This window comes from Channa argus, chromosome 2, assembly GCF_033026475.1.
Source record: "Channa argus isolate prfri chromosome 2, Channa argus male v1.0, whole genome shotgun sequence".
In the NCBI taxonomy this organism is placed as follows: domain Eukaryota; kingdom Metazoa; phylum Chordata; class Actinopteri; order Anabantiformes; family Channidae; genus Channa; species Channa argus.
The window spans coordinates 30,022,521-30,046,398 of record NC_090198.1 but is presented as its reverse complement, the minus strand read 5'-3'; the positions used below and the strand labels follow the sequence as shown (position 1 = coordinate 30,046,398).

The window sequence follows — 23,878 nt, the reverse complement described above, 5'->3', positions numbered from 1 at the left end:
ACCCAGTCTGATCATCAGTTATTAATCATCATGTTTCAGGGCAGACATGTGACCTGTCAAACACAGGTGTAAGCAATAACTGCTACACTGCAGTCATTGGTAGAGCGTTAATTAATAATTCATCCACCTGTGTTGGTCCTGCATTGACAAGTGGGTGCGCAGCCAAACAGGTGACATGACATGTCACAGTTGGCGGAGCAGCTTTGGCAAAGTGTAGCTTTTATTTCATTTTTCAACACAGAAACATGAAGTGTGAATAAAAACAGTTCAGGTTCTTGATGACATTTCAGTAAAAAGCCACTTGGCTTCTTTTACCGCTGCGCTGTTGGCAGCACATAAACAGTGGGATTAATGGTTGGACTGAAAATGAATCTGCACAAGTTTTGATAATTGAAAAAAATAGTTTCAGCATCAGTTGCACTGCTACTTTCTGGTAAACTTCTGTGACCTGAATATTGTCTTTGGAGTCACCTTTGAGACTGGAGATGATCATTTTCAATATTTTTGTCTCATTTTTTGGACTAATTGACAGTTACAGAGGCGATTAATTGAAAAACAGATTGTGATCTCAAACGTTAAAAATAATCGTTAGCTGCAGCACATTGGGAAAGTCAGAGCCCAGTCAGTCCACTGGGACGATCCCACAAAATGAGTGTCCTACTGGAGAAGGAGAACACTGGCCTGAGGGATGTTTCACACCTTGAAACCCAAAGGATTTAAAAATAATAATAATAATTTAATAGCTTGTTACTGATCTATAAAGTAATTCCAAGTGGCCTCACTTGCATTACCTGCTTCTTCCATGGAGAATAACATGATGTCCTTAGTAACACACTACTGGGTCCTGTGATTCCATTGGTTTTTGGTTTTTCATCAAAAGCCATTATAAGCTTCAGTCATTGTGATTTTCTGAATGTGATAATAAGAATTGTAAAGATAATTAGGCTGTGCTTTATTTGGGAGACTGAGATTTTCGGGTGTGTGTCACATAGCTTGTTCATTCGTTAAGCCAAAGGTCATCTAATTAAGATGGTATTTTGAAATTTGTAAGGGAGGAGGAAGCGTTTCAGGCATGTTGCATGTTTGACCACCTCGTTTGCTGCAGCAGCTTATATGGTCCAAAGTGACGTGTGGTTGAGAATCGCTGGCGTAACGACTAGTTCTGACAGTTACAGCTGGTTAGACAGAAGTGAACTTGTTGAGTCTAAAGTGCCTCGGTACAATCAGACCAGAGTCTTTCTTTGACCTTAACCAAGTGCTGTGAGAGTCTAAACACAAACATGAAGCAGTTTAATGAGTCTGTAGTCAGACAAACTGGGAGCTTTGTAAGACCAGAGGTTTTGTCTGGGAACATTTCAACACGCCGTCATGATGGTCATAGAAAATAAGAATCAGTTTGCAGTTACCTTGTCTCCAAAAACATGTGCATTTCCAGCTTAGTTGTACAGAGTCCGATGTTTCAGTTCATACTACACTATTTGATAACCTCATCATTTGGTCTGTACGAGTCAATGAGCCACCTGAGATCAGGAGCTCACACTGTCTAACCTAGGAGCCTCCAGTCGGGCTTGTGCACCGCCAGTACCCAGAGAGTCTTTGAGAGAAACATAGACTTGTTGTAACTTCAAATAAAAGGAGACTAGTGAGGGGAAAGTGAAGATCGTGGAGCTGTAACTGGATAATTCTATTAGCTAGCTAGTCCCATATTTACTCTCTGTCCAGTCTCTCATTTTCTTATCCTTCCTTCCTCAAACGTCACCTTCTTGCCACATTTGCCGTATTTGGTTACAGATATGTTACAGACCGATATGATACAACTTTTTCCAAGACTGAATGCCAGTACTTACAGTACATTTGAGTACTTGTTCATGCAGAGTACTGATACGAGTATTAAACTGTTCTGCATCTTCTATTGCTTGCTAGACAATACAATCCTTATGAATCTAGTGGTAGGTAGGGGAACCTGGTGGCTTAATGGGTAGAGCATGGAGTTGGTATGCAGAGGGCCGGAGGATCAAATCCCAACTCGCCAGGTGTGGCCCTGCCCGTCCATCGCGGGCCACATTGGTGCTGGTCCCGAGCCTGGACAAAATGAGAGGGTTCTGAGAGCCGTGATGCCATTTACCACATTACAACTCTACCGTTAAAAAGATGTCTTCTGTTAATGTAAAAAAGTTAAATATTTGGGCTTTAACAGCGAAGTGGAAAAAACAGGAATCAGAGTTAGAGATGAAATATGAATGTTCTCTACATATACTCGTTTGAAGCTGTTTGAACATGCGACCAACCCCTCGTTAGCTTGGCAGCCAATGGGACTATAAATAAAATAGGTTTTCTTCGCCGTCCTCCCTCCTCTCACTTGAAGCACATCTGGTCTCTTCGCTCATTCGCAAAACGTATTTTGTGTGACTGTTGTCTTCAAGTGTGTTCCTCAATCCACAATAAGACAGATGTGCTGGCTTTGAATGACTCATTGTGTTTTAATGTGTCTGAGCTGGCAACAAATACGTTTCTGTCACAGTAAATAAGAGCTCGACTTAACTGGTTGAGTCGTTTTAGTGTCAACATCCCGGTGGACTGTAGGGTTATGTCGACCAAAATGCAGTGTGACGTCTACACTGCACCAGTACGTTGCACGATGACATCAGGAGGAAGGGCTGCAGCATAGAGCAGTGCTCTGTTGTCCCTGTTTGGATTTATATATGTCCCCAGTGAAATCCTGTGGTTTTGTAACTTTGAAGGACAACAATCACACCTGCTTAGTGATGTGTGTTTTCATTGGCTTGGACCAATAGCTGATGGCACAGAACAATATATTTCCTGGATCAAACCAAACTTGGTACATTGCCATTAAAATTTCACCTTAACTCATAATTAAAAATTATATTGATCATCTTGATGTCCTTTCTCCGAGTCCTAATTGATTACCTCAGCAGTTCATCTCATTAGCTCAATAATTACTCTCCTTGACTAGATTTTAATTAATGCATTAGTCCAGAAATGTAACATTTCCAGCTTAATTGATTTGTTCGTTCAATAGTCCAAAATCCTATAGTATTCAGCTTTACAAAGACAGCAAAAAACAGCCAATTGTTACTTTCTTAGCAATAAATCAATTAAAAAAAAAAAAAAGGTCTGACTTGTTTAACCAGTGACATGATTAATGATTTCAGCACTAAAACTCCCTTCACTGGTTAATTCAGCAGCATCTTTATGAGCTGGAGATGAGCAGCACTTTTTGAAATGATTCCAAAACTGTTTCTGTTTGGACTCCGCTCAGTGTTTTTGCATGTGTAGATCTTGGATAAAGATCACAGTGCAGCACGTGATGCAGGGGAAGTAGAAACAGGAGTCGCTGCTCAGTTTGGATGAAACCCTATAATTTCAGCCTGGTGCTTCACTCATCTGTGACATCCAATCTAAGTGAGCGAAGAATGGCATTTACCATCGGCTAATTTAACTAAATGTCAGGTGTAAGCACAGAGGTGGGTGGACCACCTCGTTTACCTAGAGAGGTTTAATTAATGCTTGACGGTTTTACAGCCTGCACCTGCTGCCTCCTCTCAGCCTTGTACTGTATGTGTGATGCATGGCGCCACCATTTTTAAAGATTCTTCCAGGAATATTAATTCAGATAGCCTTTCATTTCCTCCCCCAGACTTGTTTTGTTAACTGGACTCTGCAGAACCTGATTCATGCTCAGCTGCTCAGCTCTCTCACGTGGAAACGGCCTTGTGTACTTGTGTGGTAATCTGAATGGGGTCAAGGGTCAGGGGAGCAGCTCGTCTGCTGGTGTGTTACTCTGGTGTGTGAGGATGTGTTTCAGAGAGACGCTGACCGTCGGTGACCTGATACGCTGTGAATTTTGTAAATGTAAAACCTGGGGTAATATATTTTTACCAGCTCTTTAAGTGCAGAGAAAGGTTTCGTTAATGCTCTGGTGTGATGTCAGTATCTTCTTTCTGCATCTAAAATTTGTTTGGTTAGTTTAGTGGGAGGCAGCAGTTGTCTAGATTAAGTTGATTTATAAAAAAGCTCAGAACCTACTGAAATATTTAGGCTCAGGAGAATCTGAGATTGAAGCAAAACGACAATCAGGCAATGAGGTGTCATTTTTTTTTCATGGATGTCACATCACGCTGTTGGATAAAGTGATGCGTGGCAGGAAAACTTCAATTGAATGCTTTGATAAGTTTGACAACCGGTCAGTTGTGGCTGGTTGTTTTGTCTAAAGTTACTGATGGTGGTGAAGAAACGGTTATTATTGGCAGCTTATCTGATGCCAGTCATGTGTGGACAGTCAGCAGCATCCATCCATCCATCCATGAATCCTCAGAGCAGCACTGTGGTTCACGTCAAAAGCAGCGTTTGCCCTTCCCTCATCAACACCGCTGTGGTGCAAAAAAATTAATTAGTGCTTCCGCTGCTGTCACTCAGCAGTTCTCTAGAGTTAGTAATGTCAGCCATCAGCGTTTCCTTGGAGACGCCTCCATGTATGTGAGCTGGAGTAATGGTGGCTGCAGCAGGTGAAGACCAACTGAGATGAAGCATGTTGGGCCCCAGAGAATAAGCTTTGTCCAAACCATGTGTTTGCTTGTGAAGGATTCAGGGGGTCGGGTCATTGAAAGTCGTTCTGGGAAAGGCACAGTAGCAGGTGGTGGAGAGAATCTCTCTTTTCTTTTCAACATCATAATGAAGATGAATGTAAAAATATCAGCCAGATAAGAAAATGGAAAAGTGGATTTGAGCGCCTGTTTCTCCTGGTACAAATCCCTGGGGAACGTGGTCCTTTTCCTGTCCCTCATTTATCTCTGCTCTGACACAGCACCCAGGGAGGGGCCCACAGGAAGTGCGTATGAGAGAGAGGGAGAGGCACATTTAGAGTTTGCCATCAGCAGTGATCAGACGGTGGGACTTCTGAGTCCCTCCATCGGCCCCTGAAGGGCTTTTTGTCAGACAGAGACCAGTGAGGCAGGGAAAGATGGCAGGCTATGACAGGGAGATAAAGACAGACAAACAGAGGACGGGAGGGAAGGGGTGGGTGACAATCTGTTGTGCTTCCAAAATGTTCCAGTTCTCTTCCACTCCCTTCCTTCCCTTCGTCTCTCCCCTCTTTTATTTCACCCCACCACCCCCGTCGCCCACCCTGCCTGTTTGTGGCTTTCTCCTGCTGTGACTCGCATCTGCTGGAAGAAGAGCTGATCTTTAGTCCTGGCAGGAAACCCCCAACATGCCCACTGCCTCCTCACACTGGGATTCATGCTGTCGTGCACTGCTGCTGACGACGACTTCTGGCTTTGGAATATTGAGCTTCTTTAGCCCCGATAGCAGGTGGGCTGCACCAACTGTGTTTGATCCCAAGTCTGTGTGGAGTCAAATGCCATAAATGGATTTAGACACGTCAGTATAACATAATAGTCCCAGTCTTCAGGATGGTGAAGGACTTTCTGCTCCTTCAAATCATTCTTCTTTCCACACTGATGTGAACAGTCTGAGCACAGTTTCTGTGTCATGTCCAATCCCACAACCTAGAGTTGTGTTCCTTTCATTAGAATGATCATCAAGGCGGCACGGCTCTCTCGTCTTCAGCAACTCATTAGCGTTGACATTTTGTTAAGCTACAGGTCGAACTGAGGCAGAGTAACAGCAGCAGAGGAAAACGAGCTCATCGCATCGATTAGTCATCGTAAATCTGTCCGTACACAGCGAGTGCTGCCTGTCCGTCTGTGGATGGAACTCTCACCTGGACTCTTTTATTATCTGGCTCAAGGGAATAAGGACTGAGGGGGGTGTAGTTGTACAGATCCTGAAGCTCCTTGAAGCAAACGTATGATTTTTGTCAATTTAAAAAATAAACTTTATTTGACTTTTTGTTGAAATAAAATACGCCATTTGACTATTTAACCAAAATAGTAATTAAAACTGTCATGTTAATTGTAGTATGCAGTGAATGCAGGGTGTGACGGACGGGAGAGGGTCAGGGAGAATAATACACACAGCCCCGTCTGGAAATACTTAGGACTTCGCTGATTTACCACAAAACCTTGTAGCACATATTGAAAATGGGCAGCAGTTGAATTATTCCCAGTTTATAAGTCGCTACTGGTTTGCCGACTTATGGACAAATGTGCTATTTTAAAAGGCCAGAGAGGAAGCAGCTGGAACTTTAGTTCATAAGTTGATTAACTTTCGTAAGTTCAGCAGTAAAATGGCTTCTTCCGAGTCTAAACGTCGTCCACCAACTGGAGGCTCAGTGGTTTGAAAGTCACCTTCGCAGCGTTGTCCTTCCTTTTGAATCACTTTGGGTAAAAGCATCTGTTAAATAATTTGTTGTAAAATGAAATAACAAAGAGCTTCTCTACGTAAAATGCCATCAGATCTTCTTTTTTTCCATGTTATTTGGGGCTATATTAAAAAAACTAAACTAATCAGATGGTAAATGAAGCCTGGGGAATAAATGCAAGAAAATTAAATATTGCAGAATTTCATTTACAGTATTGAAAATCACTGATCATACACACATAACACACAATTATAAAAACCATCACAGAGATAATAAAATGTGATACCTGGTTCATGTAAAGAATATAAATAAGAAGTATAAGCAGAATACTGCCACAGTGCAGTGTTTTCAGGTCACTTTATATAATAAATATATCGTTTCACTAACGTCACTATTCTCACAGGTCCAAACAGACACACACCAAAGAATAAATGACAGCCAGTTGGACACGTCCCAGCATGTCCAGTTGCAGGAGGTGTCCTTTCAAACTCGCTGGTAATATGAAACAATATAAAACCGCTATGTCTAAAACACCTATCGATGGGGAAAAGGAGATGAATCAGTCAACTTACGATGAGCAGTTGTTTTCTAGTTTGAGGTAATTTAATGTCTGGAGTCGTTCTGCTTCCAAAGTAACGCAGCTTCACGATTTCCGTCCGTTATTCACAGACACCTGTAGCCCGATATGTTTGCTTCAGCCACACACAGCAAATGACAACACTGCAACGTTAAACGCACTGTTGAATTCGTCTCATCTTGAATGAAAAATGAACATGCAGCACCTGTAGGTTTACAGGTGCCGCACTGTGAATTTTTGTGCTTGTACTTAAAATTATACTACTGTACTTGCTGAAAGAAAACACACTACTACACAGAGGCAAATGCTTTAAACAAATGTACTGAGTGGCTGCTGAAAACTGTATAATTTTCCTTGTTCAGACTCCCCAGTGGCAGGTTAGTTTGATGTACAACATCAGCTTTTTACACTTCTACATGTGGACCATCAATATTCATCCACTTTTGGTGTGTGCTTATGCAACGAGTGCAGAGCCGTTACCGCGCAGGGCTTCCGTCCAGCAGCGTGTTGTTAGCCATGTTTTCTATCATTTATGGATGCGAAGCCGTGCACGTGCTTCACTTCCTTTTGTCACTTGTGGCTCCTGGGTTCTTGTCGTTTTGAGTTGTGCACTGTCAGCTGAGAAACTTTTCTCATCGTCTGCACATTCGTTCTGCTGTGTGTTCTATTTTTCCTCCACGTTCGCCCATCTCTGTGCTGGAGGCTGCCACACAGGTCACAAAACCATGAAGTCCTAGTTTTCTTGTAAATACAAGAAACCCTCAGAAGCAGCGAAATAGGTATGCAGTCACCATGGATACTATATTATGAGCTCCATTACTGGGAAGCCCGTTTGGTGCCCTCCTGAGGAACTGGTGATTCAACAGTGGACTGGGAGGCTTAAAGATGCTGCTTTTCTTTTGCACTTGTCTGCGAATATAAAGTCCTCTGGCAGAAACTTCACAGCACAGCTGGGTTTTTTGAAGGGTTTAAGTGGGTGGTGCACTTTTTTTCTTTAAGACATCATGGGCATACTTCACCCCTTTGTTCTCACAAATCTCAGTTTACCTGTCAACAGAGGAAACTACTGTTGAATATTGCCTTTAGTTCTGAGGAAACAAACTACACATTTTAATGGAAAGAGTGAAAGTTCTGGGCTGTTATCAGGCAGGAAGCCGCATTCAGAGGTTAAACCATGCAAAGGGCTGTGCGGGTGAGACTTGAGACATGAAATCCTGGTGTCCAGGAAGTCCGACCGGAGTAACAGATCCATGAGTCTGAAGGTTTGTCAGATGCCAAAACACTGCACAGTGGGTCATAATCCTGTGACCCAGGAAAGTTAATTGGACAGCAACCGTGTGGTCACAGACGCTGCAGAAAGACACCATTTATATTACAAAGCACTCTGCAAGGAATGTGTGATGTCTTATTGTGGTCCAAGAAAACCTGAGCGAGGAGTAAACTTTGTTGGCAGACGCTTGTTGGCATGTGCACTGCATCGATTAAAAATGGTAGGGGGGCTGCATTTTTCTCTGCAAGGATACAGCAGGGCCGGAGTCTTAAAGACATCTCTGCTTTCGCTTTGAGTCTAAATTCTGTCCCTCGCTCATAGCTTCAGGCGGAAATACAGTCAATTAACCAGTAAAATAGACTGAATTAATTTTTTTTTTTTTTATGCAGATTATTAGCTTAAAGGACGTCTTTACCTTAACAACACATTTAGGTTTTCTGTGACTGTATATTATGTTGCATTAATGTCTCTGTAAAGAGAGAGAAAAACATACATGTTGCCAAGAACTCCTTTGGATTTACACCAGCAGAGCGACTTGTTGCCACTTGGGATGCACTCTGGACTAGTTTTCTGTGTGGTTCATGAGGTTCTGTTCCTGTTCCAAAGTGAAGAGGAAATCAATTGAACCACAGCAGCGTTTTGCTTTCTGATCCAGGACATTTTTTACACTAGTTGGTAAATAAATGTGCACATTTTTCATTTTGATTTACTTAATTGATCCTTATCTGTTGACTACATGCATATTTATTGAACACCAATCTGCCTCAGAAGTGTGCTGGCCATGACCCACAGCTGGGTATGGGGCTGTGTGTGCAGACCTGTCGGTGCCACCAGGTGGATTTAATGTTATGGCTACTTAGTGTCATTTGGGTGAACTGGCCCTTTTTTCAAGCCTGTTTGACTGAAAGCTGAAGATCTGTTTTCTAAAAAATGCTGCATTTTCTGAAATATTTATGTTGTTGATTTAATAACACTCAAAAAATAAATTAATTACAGGTGAGAGAATTGTGTTGGACAGGTTTGGTCGTCAGGACAGGAACACAGAAGGTCAGATGGTGGTTGACTTTACAAAGAGGATGGAAATGGCTGTAGTGAACACTTTCTGCCAGAAGAGGCAGAACCATAGGGTGACGTATAAGAGTGGAGGTAGACACACTCAGGTGGACGACATCTTGTGTAGACGTTGTAATCTGAAAGAGACCAGTGATGGAAAGTGTTGGTAGGGGAGAGTGTAGCCAGACAACACAGGATGGTGGTGTGTAAAATGATGCTGGTGGTGAGGAAGATGAAAAGGACTAAGGCAGAGCAGAGGACGAAGTGGTGGAAGTTGAAAAAGGAAGAATGTTGTGTAGTTTTCAGGGAGGAGCTGAGACAGACTCTGGGTGGTTTGGAGGTGCTTCCAGATGACTGGACTACTACAGCTAATTTGATCAGGGAGACAGGTAGAAGGGGACTCGGTGTGTCATCTGGAAAGAGGAAAGCGGACAAGGAGACTTGGTGGAACGAGGAAGTTCAGGAGTGTATACAGAGAAAGAGGTTAGCTAAGAAGAAGTGGGACACTGAGAGGACTGAAGAGAGTAGACAGGAGTACAGGGAGATACAGTGTAAGGTGAAGATAGAGGTGGCAAAGGTCAAACAAAGAGCATATGAGGACTTGTATGTTAGGTTGGACACTAAAGAGGGAGAGGTGGATTTGTACAGGTTGGCCAGACAAAGAGATAGAGATGGAAAGGATGTGCAGCAGGTTAGGGTGATTAAAGATAAGGATGGAAATGTATTGACAGGTGCCAGGAGTGTGATGAGAAGATGGAAGGAGAACTTTGAAGAGTTGATGAACGAGGAAAATGAAAGGGAACGAAGAGTAGAAGAGGTGACTGGTGTGGAGCAGGACGTAGCAAAGATTAGTAAGAGTGAAGTGAGGAGGATGTTGAAGAGGATGAAGAGTGGAAAGGCAGTTGGTCCTGATGACATAGCTGTGGAGGTATGGAAGTGTCTAGGAGAGGTGGCAGTAGAGTTTCTGACTAGTTTGTTTAACAAGATCTTGGAGAGTGAGAGGATGCTGAGGACTGGAGGAGAAGTGTACTGGTGCCCATTTTTAAGAACAAGTGAGATGAACAGAGCTGTGGCAACTACAGAGGAATAAAGCTGATGAGTCAAACAATGAAGTTATGGGAAAGAGTAGTTGAAGCTCGGCTAAGGGCAGAGGTGAACATTTGTGAGCAGCAATATGGTTTCATACTTAGAAAGAGTCCAACAGATGCAGTATTTGCTTTGAGGATGCTGATGGAGAAGTACAGAGAAGGTCAGAGGGAGTTGCATTGTGTCTTCGTAGATTTAGAAAAAGCGTATGACAGGGTGCCGAGAGAGGAGCTGTGGTATTGTATGAGGACGTCTGGAGCGGTAGAGAAGTATGTTAGAGTGGTGCAGGACATGTATGAGAGCTGTAAGACCGTGGTGAGGTGCTGTAGGTGTGACAGAGGAGTTCAAGGTGGAGGTGGGTCTGCATCAAGGATCGGCTTTGAGCCCCTTCTTGTTTGCTCTGGTGATGGACAGACTGACAGATGAGGTTAGACAGGAATCTCCCTGGACTATGATGTTTGCAGATGACATTGTTATTTGTAGTGAGAGCAGGGAGCAGGTGGAGGAAAATCTAGAGAGGTGGAGGTCTGCTCTGGAAAACAGAGGAATGAAGCTTAGCTGCAGCAAGACAGAATACATGTGTGTCAATGAGAGGGACCCAGGTGGAACAGTGAGGTTACAGGGAGCAGAGGTGAAGAAGGTGCAGGACTTTAAGTACTTAGGGTCAACGGTTCAGAGCAACGGTGAGTGTGGAAAAGAGGTGAAGAGGTGAGTGCAGGCAGGTTAGAACGGGTGGAGAAAAGTGTCAGGTGTGTTGTGTGATAAAAGAGCATCAGCGAGAATGAAAGGAAAGATGTTCAAGACGATGGTGAGACCAGAGATGTTGTTCGGCTTAGAGACAGTGGCACTGAAGAAAAGACAGGAGGCAGAGCTGGAGGTAGCAGAGCTTAAGATGTTGAGGTTCTCTTTGGGAGTGATGAGGATGGACAGGATCAGGAATGAGGACATCAGAGGGACAGCTCATGTTAGATGTTTAGGAGATAAAGTCAGAGAGGACGGATTGAGGTGGTTTGGACATGTTCAGAGGAGAAACTGTGAATATATTGGTAGAAGGATGCTGAGGTTGGAGCTGCCAGGCAGGAGGTCTAGAGGAAGAGCAAAGAGGAGCTTTATGGATGTAGTGAGAGAGGACATGAAGTTAGTTGGTGTGAGAGAAGATGATGCAGAGGACAGAGTTAGATGGAGGCACATGATTCATTGTGGAGACTCCTGAGAGGGAACAAGAAAGAAAAAGAAGACATCTGAGAGAAGTTTAATTTCACAATCCCTGATAATTTTAAAGCCAGAGTACTGGACTTAAAAGCTGACACAACACATCATATCCCTTTGTCATACGCTGCGTAGTCAGCACCAGTCTTTCCAGGTTTACCGAGACTGATCTGTGATTTCAGGCTATAACGCCTGATTTCAGGGTTTCAGCTTTTCTTTTTTTCTTTCTGTTATTTAATTTTTTCTGAGTATTGACTCAACATATGCAAGACAGCAACTTTGGAAATCGCAGCAACATTTAAACATTTTAACCTTAGTAACGCCACCAAGTCTTCTGGGTGGGGCAAAAAAAAAAAAGTCAATGAAATTGATTTCTCCCCTGTGCTCAGCACTTACCGCTCGTGCATTGGACAATAAAAACAAACAAACAATTAAACAAATAAAATAAAACTAAAACAAAATATTAAATGCTAATAAAATAACAGTTTATAGGCTTATGCTCAACACAAAGGTCTTTTTAGTGTCTCTGTGTTGTCCATCTGAAGAGCAAAGGTGCTTGTGGAAGCTGCATTGATTGTGGACGCTGACAGTTTGTGGAACGTGATGTCGAGAGTGTTGAGCCAGTGCTTTGGTGGAGCAGCTTTTCTTAAGGAAATTGTGATGTATAATGAAATGTTTTGATGATGTTTTAAAATGCAAAGTCGTGCAGAATCGTTAATTTTCATCACATATTCCTGGAGGGACTGACATACATTTAAAATACTGCTGACTTGTGTGTTTTACACTATGTTTCCTTGTCAGCCGTCATTTAGCTTCTCTTCTCAGTCCAAACCTCATAAAGTGAATGTCACAGAAACACGTCCTCAGCACTTTCTGCTCTAGTGTTCGAGCGTTGCTGAGCCTCCCGATAGCAGACATGACTGTGGAAAGAAACACAAAGTTCTGCTGATTTTTATTCCATCTTTGATCTTCAGCTGTGTACTTGTTTGTTTTTAGCCCCCCTCCCCCCACCCTCCCCCCACCCATCTGCAGAGATTTAACTGTGTGCACAGGCAGTTGCATCAGCAGCAAGATTATAGTGTAATTAAGTTCCATTGAACATAAATCTTGTGCAAGTTATTGCACTTCAGGTTATCGTGTCTCGTAATCTTATTTGAGAAACGTGCCATTTTTAAAGTTTCGAAACAGAAACATAACAGGGACCTAATTTAATCCTCACTGAGTTTGTGATTCAGCAGGAGGAATCGCACAGAGCATAGAATAAATAACCACTGGCAGAAATCAAAATGTACAAAAGCCCCCCCCCCCTTCTTCTACCACTACTCTCTTTGGGGAGGGGAGTGGGGGGTACTGTTGTAGGTGGTTGGGATGATGTGATTAATGCTGATGCTTTGTTTTTAACATGTTGCATAATCATAAATGTGATTTGCATGTGTTTGTTACCATGTGCAGACATTCAATAATCTGAAGGCTGCAGAACGTAAATGTGAAACTTTAAAGCTGATAACATAAGTGTGTAGAAGGCTTCAGTGATTTAATTCACTGCAGACATTTCTGTTTCCTCCCCCCATCCCCTCCCTCTGCCCCCCCCCCCTCCCTCTTTCTCCCCCCCACTCAGGGAGCCTGGGTGCAACAGTGGGACCTTCTCCTTGAAAGAGCTTTTCTCCTCTGGATGTTATGGCTGAAATGGTACGTAGGCTCAGTCACAGGATACAAATATAGTTGTGATTAAGCAGGATGAGGACAGAGATGAGTCTTTCATGCTGTTAAACGACAGTACATAGAATAAAAGTGTTACATCACCTTAAATGGATTCAGCCCGGTAAGTCAAAGTAATCCATTGATTGATGAAGCGTGTGACACGGATACATTTTGGCTTTATTGGAAATGTAAGTAAGAAAACATCCACAGATAAAATCATCACTGGAAAGGGAATGAAAAGCAACTTTATTCGACCATTTTAAGCTAAATCCTGTGGATTTCATTCAATCACCCTCATGTAAAATTGTTCCTATAAGACGGTCGTCCTCACTGAAGAGTCCCTGATGAGACCAGTCGTAGAGCATAGAAAGCTGCTTCAAACTGGGATGAGATGATTTCAGCCTTCAGGCTCCCATTTCCTAAATCTAATGATGTTCGGAGCTTGTAAAGACACGACAGTAGTGACTTGTTGTGTAGAAAGTACAGTCCATAAATATGAGGACACATTCTATGTTTTTGTACCTCAACACAGTGAATTGACTTTTTTATCTCAACTGATGGTAATGAAGTCCGTCACAGCCGCTGAGGATCTTGAAGTAGTAAGTCACTGTGAATGTCGAGGTCTGTATCCTAAGACAGCTACTCTACGTGGCCAAATGAATGTATACAAGGTCCTTCTGCTTTAAAGAATAACTGCAGTCATTTTCTAAATTGATGGTTTTTGTTTTGTTTTTTCAAAAATCCCCAGGCAGACACCAAAGCCCACAATGAATTAGTTTCTGGCATCTGTTACCTGGATTTGCTTGTTTGTCTATTACAGACCTTAGTTGTAGTGGTGACGTGTTTCATTTCAATTCAATTCAACTTTATTTATATGGAGCCAATTCACAACAAAGTCATCTCAAGACACTTTATAGTGTTGACTTTATTCTGTAAAGATGTATAGAGGAAACCCAACAATTCCCCCTTGATCAGCCATAAGCAACAGTGGAGAGGAAAAACTCCCTGTGACGGAAGAAACCTCCAGCAGAACCAGGCTCAGGCTCAGGGTGTGCAGCCATCTGCCTCCACCGGTTTCTTGCTCATTCGATTGTGATGAGTTCTCACAGTATGCATTCACTCTCATTTCAGACCACTTTAAATGGTCCCTTTATAAACCGCTTTAATCCTGATTCACGCATTCACACACCGGTGCACCTTGCACCTCACCGGCAATTTGGGGTTAAGTGTCTTGCCCAAGGACACACAGCCTGGAGGGACTGGGAGTTGAACAACTTCCCCCTTTGTCCATAGACGACTGCCCTACCACCTGAGATACACCCCCCTCGTACAAAGTAATGGTGATTCAGAGCATTTAAAGGTTGCACACTGACAGACAATAAATATGAGTGGAGACAATTTATTGAAGGTTTAAGTGTCTGTATGTGGATTTTTGGAAATACCATAAATGTAGAAATTGACTGAAGTTACCTTTTAGAGACGGGTTCACGCTGTGATTTTTTGCTGTCTTAGACCAAAGGTGGTGACATCTTTATTCCAAAACGATGGTCATACTGCTCATTGTCATGTGACCAAAGTCTGTCTGGGACTGATCCTATGACCCCTGTCAATGTCAATGTAGCATGAAATGATGTCTCAAGTCTTTACCCAGACCACATCCACATTCTCCTCCTCCTCTTTGGGTTTTGGCAGGGGCCTGGTTTAGCTTAGCGTCATTGTTTACAACTGTTGCAGAGCAGATGCATGATGCTAATGCTACTGAGTGTCAGTTTGCACAGATACATCTATCATAAATCCATGGTGCTCTATGTATTGAAAGGGTAACAAGTCATTTCTGTTTTCTATTTACTGTGTCTGAGGGATTAAGGAGCCGAGTACCAGCAGGTATCAGGTAGACACAGAGTGAGTGAATGGCACAAGTGATAATATTTTGATTCTTTTATGTTTAGTGCAGCAGCAAAATGTCTCACTCATGCTCTTAATAAATGAGAATTTAGTCAGGCTTTTGGTTACAGCAGCAGGATTTCACAGTCTTTATACCACATTATCTAATCACTCACCAACCTTGTGATTGTCAGTGTGTGTGTGTGTGCGCGCAGTATGTTTATTCTCTCTGATCATCTCACACTCCTGAAATCTGTCATTTAGCTCATGCCGTTCCATTGATTGTCTCCCCGTTGCTTTGCCTGGCAGTGATTGGACACTCGTCACCTCTCCACTCGTCTTCCCACTGCTCCCAGCAGCAGCGGAAAGGCTGAAGTTTAATATATTTCTGACTTGCTGCCAATTTCATCCTTGATTTTCTTCTGCATTTTGTTTTATACTATGTTCTCTCCGTTAGCCGTTATCTCACGTGTGTAATAGGACACATTTCCTACTGTAGCAGTTTCATTGTGAATAATTTCACTTCTTTTCTTTTTAAATTACACTTGTTTATTCTGGAAGCAGATGGCTGCAAATACAAAGGGCACAAGCCTCCAAAGTGTGTTGCAGATGACAAAATGACTGCTTAGAGATAAAAGTGGGACATGTATAAAGCACTGTAGGTCTCCAAGAGAGAGACACAGAGAGAGAGAGACAGTTTTTGTGTGTGTGTGTGTGTGTGTGTGTGTGTGTGGGAGGGGGGCCAAGTTTTTTTAGTGAGCACCTACATTCCCAGCCAAGTGAGCAAATTTGCCGAGAAAAGGGGGCAGAAGTTCAGGCAGAGCAGAGATTAAATCACAGGGAGAGACGGACAGAAACTGAAGGTCCTGGTTCTGAGTCACTGTCCTCTGGGCCCAAAGGTCCGCTGCTTTTCAAACAGCAGTTGTTGCAGTTGCTGGTTAGGTTGCTCAAATGAGAAGCAGCAGGGCTCTGTACCAGCTCAGGATAACCTTGGTGAAGTCAACACACTCAGTGAGGCCAAGACTCTGCACCTTCTCAAAGTCACAGCTTTAACTGTATTCATGAGCAGCCGAGGGGGAAAACGTTGAGTCTTTGGGATGTAATGCAGTTATTCTGAGTTGGAGAAATTAAGAAAATTATAATCTAGTACTATCAATACAGATGTCCATTGTTTGTCCACGGTTTAAACCCTGTGTGGAGTTGACATGTTCTTCCTGTTCTTGCGTGGCTTCCTCCCACAGTCCAAACACATGCATGTTACCTTATTTGGTGACAGCTGTGATCCGGCAGGTACACGCTCAATGACTGTATGGCCAATTAGGAGAGTGATTTGGATGCGATGACCGGTTGGACCTAATTGGTCCTGGTCAGTGTCAGTCCGGCAAGGAAAAATCGTTTAAGTGTGTTCTCTATAAAGATACTGGTCTTTAGTCTTTCAGACTGTCAGAGACAAGAAATCTGGGATAGTTGTTGGAAACGGTCTTTGTGTGAACGGTCTAGTCTCTCAGTCTTTAGCCTCTAGTCTTCAGGTTTGTACCTGTCACTCTGAACAGAATAAGCGGGTCGAGATGATGGATGGAAGATTTATTTTCATTGCTTCAGCTAAACTGTCCATTGATGACATTGATACTGTTGTATTCAGTAGTTGTGGCTGTATCACAGCTGGTAAAGCAGTGATCCACGAACCACAGGGTCACTAGTTCAAATCCCAGTCCTCCTGGCTATATGCCAAAGTGTCCCTGGGTAAGACACTGCACTCCAAAGCTGTCCCTAGTGTTTGGATAAAAGCATGAGACAAATCACTGAAGTAACTTCTAGGACCATCTAGGGCTAAAACCTGTCACATGACCACACAGGTTGTAAATATCACCTACAGTTTTAGTGAAAATGTAACAGTTCAAATTCAACTTTTTCAAATTTCAAAATAAGCCCATAGAAAATGGACAGCAAGCAGAAGCAGCAGCAGAAATAACGTCCTTTTGTGCAACAAAACTCTGCTTGCAGTAAGGTTGTGACATGTCCTACAGACAGAGCACCCTGGGGACCGAGACGCTGAGCTTCAGGACTGAATGAGCAGCTTTTAGCAGAGATGGATGGTGATGACTGTCAGCTATGCCACAATTCTCTCACCTGACTAGTGCATGTTAAAAAAAAGCCTTTGTTCTTAGCTGCAGCACAGACTGATGGTTGTAGGAAGGCTCAGACTCCACAGTGCAGAGAGTCTGATGGCTTTGTGTCATCAGTCAGTTTAATTAGGGACAGGATCCAGCCCAGTGTGGTAACGTGGTAACTCCAGTCTAAGCTCCCTCATCCTGTAAAGACTGTTGACTGATGATTCCCATAAGAAGTATGTGTTCATACAGAGTTTAAACTGTAGCACTAAGATGCTCCAATATTTTTACCCAGTGGCCACTTTTCAGTAATGTCATACCCACAGAGAGAGATTTATTAACAGGATAATGTGTTTTTGCTGTGTTTCAGGTTGAGAATCCTATAAACATCAGAAATTTCAAACAATTCAAACTTTTTTTTTTTTTTTTTTTTAAAAGACCTTTTTAAAGAACAGAATTGTGGACTGTAAAAACCTGGGGCAGCTTCAGGACATTGATGATGATGATAAACTACTTCCTAGCTAACAACACTTTCAGCCAGTCTCTTACCTTTAAACAGGCACTGGATGTAACTCCAATCTGATCCGTGCTGAGCATGTGGAGTTTTGATGACACAGGCAGGACTTGTTTACTCGGATGCTGCTTCTCGACGTCACTGGCAGCTCCTTATCGAACACCTCATCGTGGAATTTACTCGTTTCCTTCTTTTCTTTGCTAAAAAGGAAGTGACTCACTGACAGAAATCCCACAAATGTCTTCATCGCTTCTAAACTGCGAGGCAAAGACTCTGCGTTACCTGTGTGTACTCTGTAGTTTTCCTTTCAATGTGAAGCAGCAGCACCAGCTGGAAGTGTTCAAATATTGCTCTGATCAGACTATAGAAGGTGAAAAATGAGGCTTTTATCAGTGAGGTACAGTTACAAAAAGAAGTAAAGTGTTGTATATGCATAATAAAGTGTTATAAAGTTATATTTTCGTATTTTAGCCAACATGGTGTGATTTCTGCTGAATGTGCACGAGTGGCACAACCAGCCAGTTAGCAAAGCTGCAAAAGCATGTGACTTCACACATTCATTTGTGTCATAAGATAATTTGCACTTTGTCACAGCACCAGGAATGTCAGAGCTTTAGCAAAACCCAAAGACATGGGACATAAATCCCTTGTTCACAGGGTGAATTACACCCTGCAAGAGCTGAGAGAGGGCTGGAAGTGGCCGGATAATGAGCTGAAGGTCCTTTAAAGAAGCCAATTAGCCCTAATAAGCTACAGTTTCTGGCAACCCGGGGGAAGAGGCTGGAATGCGTTTGTACTGTATACATCTCACACACACACACACACACACACACACATCCGTGCCCTTGTCTCCTGTCCATTTTTACTTCTGGCTCCTTCTCACATGGACAGAAATGCATGCACAGGTACACACTTGTCCCCAAAGTTCTGTTTCTGGGAGACACTTGTTTGGTCCTTGGTGTCCCTGGTGACAGTTATTGATCAGGGGACAATGGCTGCTCCAGTTTGATTTCAGTCAGGAGGACTCATTACTCTGCCGCTGATGCTCTTATTCAGGCCCAGACGAGCGGGGGAAGCACAGAGGAGACGAGAGGAGAGAACACATTCCCAACCAGATACTCGTCAGTGTTTGTCAGTCCACCTTAGAGCTTTCTGCCTTCTGAGAGGCCTAACTTGGGCATCGCTTTGCCCCCTTCTGCCTTCTGTTTTTTAATGTCATTGACAGCTGATTAGCTCTGCACGATAGCCAAGCTTTTCCAGCCTGATTTAGGTCATTATATGTAGCATATGACACATGTACTTGAATCCAGAATGACCTTGAGTGAGCACAGAGTCCACATGAAATTCAAACACACGTTTTTCTCTCAGTTCTGGCTTTCATCCATATCGATCTGACATTTTGGTCACCAATTTAATATAAATGCATTAATGTGTTGATGTGCACTGCACGAACAAGGGAAAAAAACAGATTTAGAATAGCAGGTAGTGGCTGACTTTGACGTTGCTTGACCGATGCCCACAGGGCCAGGTTAGAGCTTCAGCAGTTTCACAGGACCATGTTGACCGAAAGGGACCAGAGACCCAGTCTGCATGATCTGGTAGAGTTGTTAAAGCAGTGAATTAATCAATGTCATTAATTGTATTAAGACATGGTTTTAGTTTGTGGTTTGGTTATGCTGGATTTATTTTACATCCTCAAAACACTTAAAGGAAAGAGACAATGTTCTGATCACATTTGTAAATACATGTATTTCCCTCAGAGAGGGATCTTCAAGGACCCCTGCTCTGCTTGTTTTCCATTTATCACAAAATGACTGAGATAAGTAGATAATTATATATTGCACAGACTCACTGTTCCTCCCCATCCTCTACCATTCTGCTCTTGTCCCCGTTCCCCCTCCCCCAACGTGTATGGTTATACAGATTGATGGCACGGGGACAAAGGAAGTTTTCACTCTGTTTGTGCTACTTTTGGGAGGCAGCAGTCTCTCACTGAACCGGCTCCTCTGGGCACTGATGTCTGAAGCAGAGGATGACGGTCATTCTCTTTAAAGGCCAGCAGTGTGCCCAAAGTCCTCTTCACTGCAGCTGTCACTAGTGACTCTAGCTTCAAACCGACCACAGAGCCAGGCCCCCTGATGAATTTCTCCAGCCTAAAGAATGTTGGCAAACACAGACTGACTGTGCAGACATTAAAGGATCACAACCGCCTCAAGAAGTATAGTCTGCGCTGGCTGTTCGTGTACAGAGGGTCTGAATTCCTTGACCAGTCCAGTTTGTCATTCAGCCACACCCAAAGGTCCTTATTGGCATTAACAACCTCCACCTCAACTCCCTCAATCAGAAGTGGTCCGGGATGTGATTACCAGCTCCTCGGTTAAGCTGCAAGTGACTCCAGGCCACGAAGTTCTTCACCAGATTCCTGTGCTCTCTTTACCGAACGTACCTGAAAGCACCTGAGGCAGGTAATCTGCAGTGGGTTGGATGAGAATATGGGGCCCTTGAGGATCAGGATTGAGAAATACTGGTCTTATGGATACTACTGTATATAAGACACAGGTTGAAGGAGTGCGCAACAGGTATGACTGATGTATCTGGCCAGTCTACACCTCAATGACAGACCAAAAAATATATTATGGAGAATGAATATCAGTATTTGAAAAACAGATGAAAGCAGAACTCAAGACTGTAAAAAGGATAATGGCTAGTTAGACCCTACTGGTCTGGCACACAGTCAAAGCAGTAATGAGAGGGAGTCTAATTTACGTAAATGAGTTAAGAATAAAAAAGAATAAAAGAGAATTGGGAATTGTGAGAATAAAACAAAGAATTACAGACAACAAAAAAGATAAGGACAAAGATTTATCTAATCGGATCGGAAGTAAAAGAAACATGATATTTTAAGTGAAGAGATACAACACAAACCTTTTAATATTAAAAAAACATGAAAACTTCATTATCTAAGATCAGAGGCCCTTTAACTAAAGTTGACTAACCAGAAGAAATTGAAGAACTAATCCCTTGATATTACAAAACATTAAATTCACAACAAGTTATTAATGACTGACAAAATTTTTCTTTTGACATCATAGGATCTTCCCTCAAAAAACCAAATCAAATGCCCCTGTCACAAAAAGAAAAATGGACACACTGACATGTCCATCATTTCAAAACGACTTAACATCTTCTGGCCGACATAATAAATGTCGAACAGACACAGTTGACAACCACAGAATAAAGTTAAACCCTACACATCATAGAACAATCATAAAAATTAAAACAAAGCTAAATACATCTTTGTTCAGCCTTGATGTGAAAAAGACATTTGATAGAGTGAAATGGACTTTTCTCTGTGGAGTCTTAGAGAGACTGGGCTTTAACAACCAATTCATTAGGTGTACACAGGCTCTTATGTAGAGACCCGACTGCCAGAATAAAAATCAATGGCCACTTGACGGACAGCTTTAAACTATATTGTCAAGAAAACTGTCTGCACAGCTGCACAAACACATTTTAAGAAAAAACTATTAAGCTGCTGGTGCTCCGCACACTATGAAACTAGATGGAAGATCACTGCTCTATCCTCCAGCCAGGCTGGGGAGGGAGCAATATGGGGGCCATAAAGGAGAAAGTGTCTTGGTAGAAGAAATATAAATCTAAAAGAAGGCTGTAAACCTCTGATATGACCGTCCCAGGCCTCCAGGTTTAGCCCTGGAGAGACCGATAAGACCTTTGGTAAATGGAGGTAAACGAGAACAAAAAGCTGTACAGACACTCAACGAGGGAAGAACCTCTAAAACCTTTGGAAATTAAAAAAAAAAATGAGGTCATCAAAGTTGTGAGGGGGCATATAGAGAAACCCCCTAAAGGGCATTTCCCAAATGTTATGCACGCTACCAAAAATGAAGGAAACTTGCTGTATGTAAACTTAAAGCAGACATTTGGCAAGTGACCGCATGCCATATAAAAAAGTAAGTAATTGTGAAGACAGCAGCAATGGTGGAGGTTTGGTGGACACAAAAATGCCAAACATTCATTTAATTTTTTGTAAAATATTACAAAAACCCCAGAGACCTCTGAATAATGCATGTGGGCATAATAATAGATTACATAGCCAAAAAGAAAAATATGCACCTTTTTAAAAAAATAAAATAAAATAAATCTACCAAATTTTATGCAAAATGGAACTTACAAGAAAATGGCTGACGAGTGACATTGTGAGCACAAAGCACTGGCTGCAGATGGTAGATGAAATGATAATCTGACCCACTATTTGAGGACTAAAGCTGAGACATTCAAACTTCAGACTGGATGCCAGAACTGAACTTGTTGCACGATAACACACGGGTTTTGTTTGTTGCCATCGATTGTGCTGACGTCTGTAGTGTCAAAGTGATTTTTATGTGAATGAAGCTTTTGATGAAAAGTAACAGCAAGTATTACTTTGGCTGTGGAGCTCAACAAAAGTGCACCCAGATCTAAAAAGGAGGCAACTATCGCATCTGCACTTTCATCTTTAAAAATGATAAATTCATATTCCCTTTAATAATGAAAGTCAGTTGCTAATCAGAATTTGTTTTAAAAAGGTGAAGTTAATAAAAAATGAGGAAGCTGCAGTAGAGTAGCATGTCGTATTCTCACTCAGTGTTTAGTCCTTTATTAACTCATTGTTCCCAGCTTTTATTTTTTTCTTTTTTGGTCAATGAGCATGAACATTTCCTGCAGATGGTTTCCATTAATGGCAGCCAGGAAGAGGAAGAAGGACTTTGGAATTTCACTGACAAAAGCTTAAAAGAGAATAAACAGACAAAAAGCAGCCACCAAGAGCTGACGGCTATTAATTAGTGACAGAGTATCTGTTGAAACAAAGGTCAGGGTCTCTCTGCAGGTACATAAACACTGGTCACTATTTGGAAATTAACCTTATTTGTGCAAATTAAATTGCTGTGCTCTGCTTGCGTTTGCTTCAGCTTCTGCATAAGTTTAATTAGTGTTTGCTTTTTGCCGTAGTCGCGTTAATTTCTTAATGGCTTTCTGTTGTGTTTACCTCCGTCAAAGCCACACTTATAATAAATCTTTGATTTGAAGCTTGAAAATGATTGAATGAATGTGGTAATCATGTCAACAAGGACAACATATTTGTCCTTAAAGTCAGGCAAAGATTTAAAAAAGAGAGAATTTGCTATTTTGTGCACACAGCTGCTCAAAATCTGTGATGCTAATGCACAATATTCAGTCATTTCCTTCAGTCTGAGGCTGATTTTAAATAAATGTTATCAGTAATTCTTCTGCAGTTGTGACGTGTTCATTAGCAGCACATTCAGTTTAGTTCGTCTCTTGCTGTATTTCCGAATCCTCCTACAATCTAATTGGGGTGGCGGGTTATTAGCTTTGCAGGCGGCAGTCGTACGTACAAAAAGGCCACCGAGATAAGACCTCGTGATTGCTTTCATTTAAGGGGCCACCCTGTCTCCCGTTTACCTCACAGAATGGATTGGGTCTCCTCACTGATCAAGACGCTCCCAGAAGTTTGAAGCAGGGGAAAAGCAATTTCACACTAAAGAGTACACAGGAGCCGGAACAGGGAATGGGAACCACAAAACACACAGGAGTTTATTAGGTGATGCATTGTTAATACATTGCACACAGAAAGCACATTCTCCCCCTGTTTCATCCAATCCCTGCTCCGAAATTGAAAAGCAGTACAGGCCTCGGCTTGGATATCCCAGAAACCTTTGGGGTCGCAGAGGGATGAGGTGTGACATTTGTGTAATGGGGACCAAGTGTGGGTTTTGTGACCAATGTCTTTGTGGAGTGTGACACGAGACACAGATCTGTGAGATTCCGTCTTATCTGCCGTGAGTTACGGCCGAATGGACCCTCAGAGGCGGCATCAGGGCCACACACAAAAGGAGACAGGTTTTATCTCCGTCACCATTATTGAAGCCTCTCTCTTTGCTCTTTACCTCAGCATTGTTAGAGGACGCGCTGGGGAAGAGCCGGCTGGAGCAGCCTATCGCCTGGCTCTGCGGGTGCCAATAACAATTACTGTGTATATCTAATGACTGCAATCACATAAAGGTTAGAGAGGAGCTTCGTGACGGAAGAGTCAATAGCTCCAGAATCTCATTAAGTTCTCAGTGAACGCCCTTTTGATGCCACATCCAAACACCGAAAGTCCTGACGTTGT

The 23,878-nt window shown here is 42.5% G+C and overlaps 1 protein-coding gene across 4 annotated transcripts in view; it reads left to right on the top strand.

Annotated features, from left to right (window-relative positions):
* The window catches only part of LOC137107037 (SH3 and multiple ankyrin repeat domains protein 2-like), a 170,982-nt gene that overhangs the window by 700 nt on the left and 146,404 nt on the right, over positions 1-23,878 (top strand). For 3 of the 4 annotated variants that reach the window (XR_010912068.1, XM_067491244.1, XM_067491248.1), the window contains exon 2: positions 13,097-13,167. The exons of the other annotated variant lie outside the window; for it this stretch is intronic. Coding sequence is in view for 2 of the 3 variants with exons in the window: in XM_067491244.1 (XP_067347345.1) it covers positions 13,156-13,167 (12 nt within the window). In the remaining variant the exon portion in view is untranslated. The remainder of the gene's footprint in view (positions 1-13,096; positions 13,168-23,878) is intronic. 4 annotated transcript variants of the gene reach the window in all.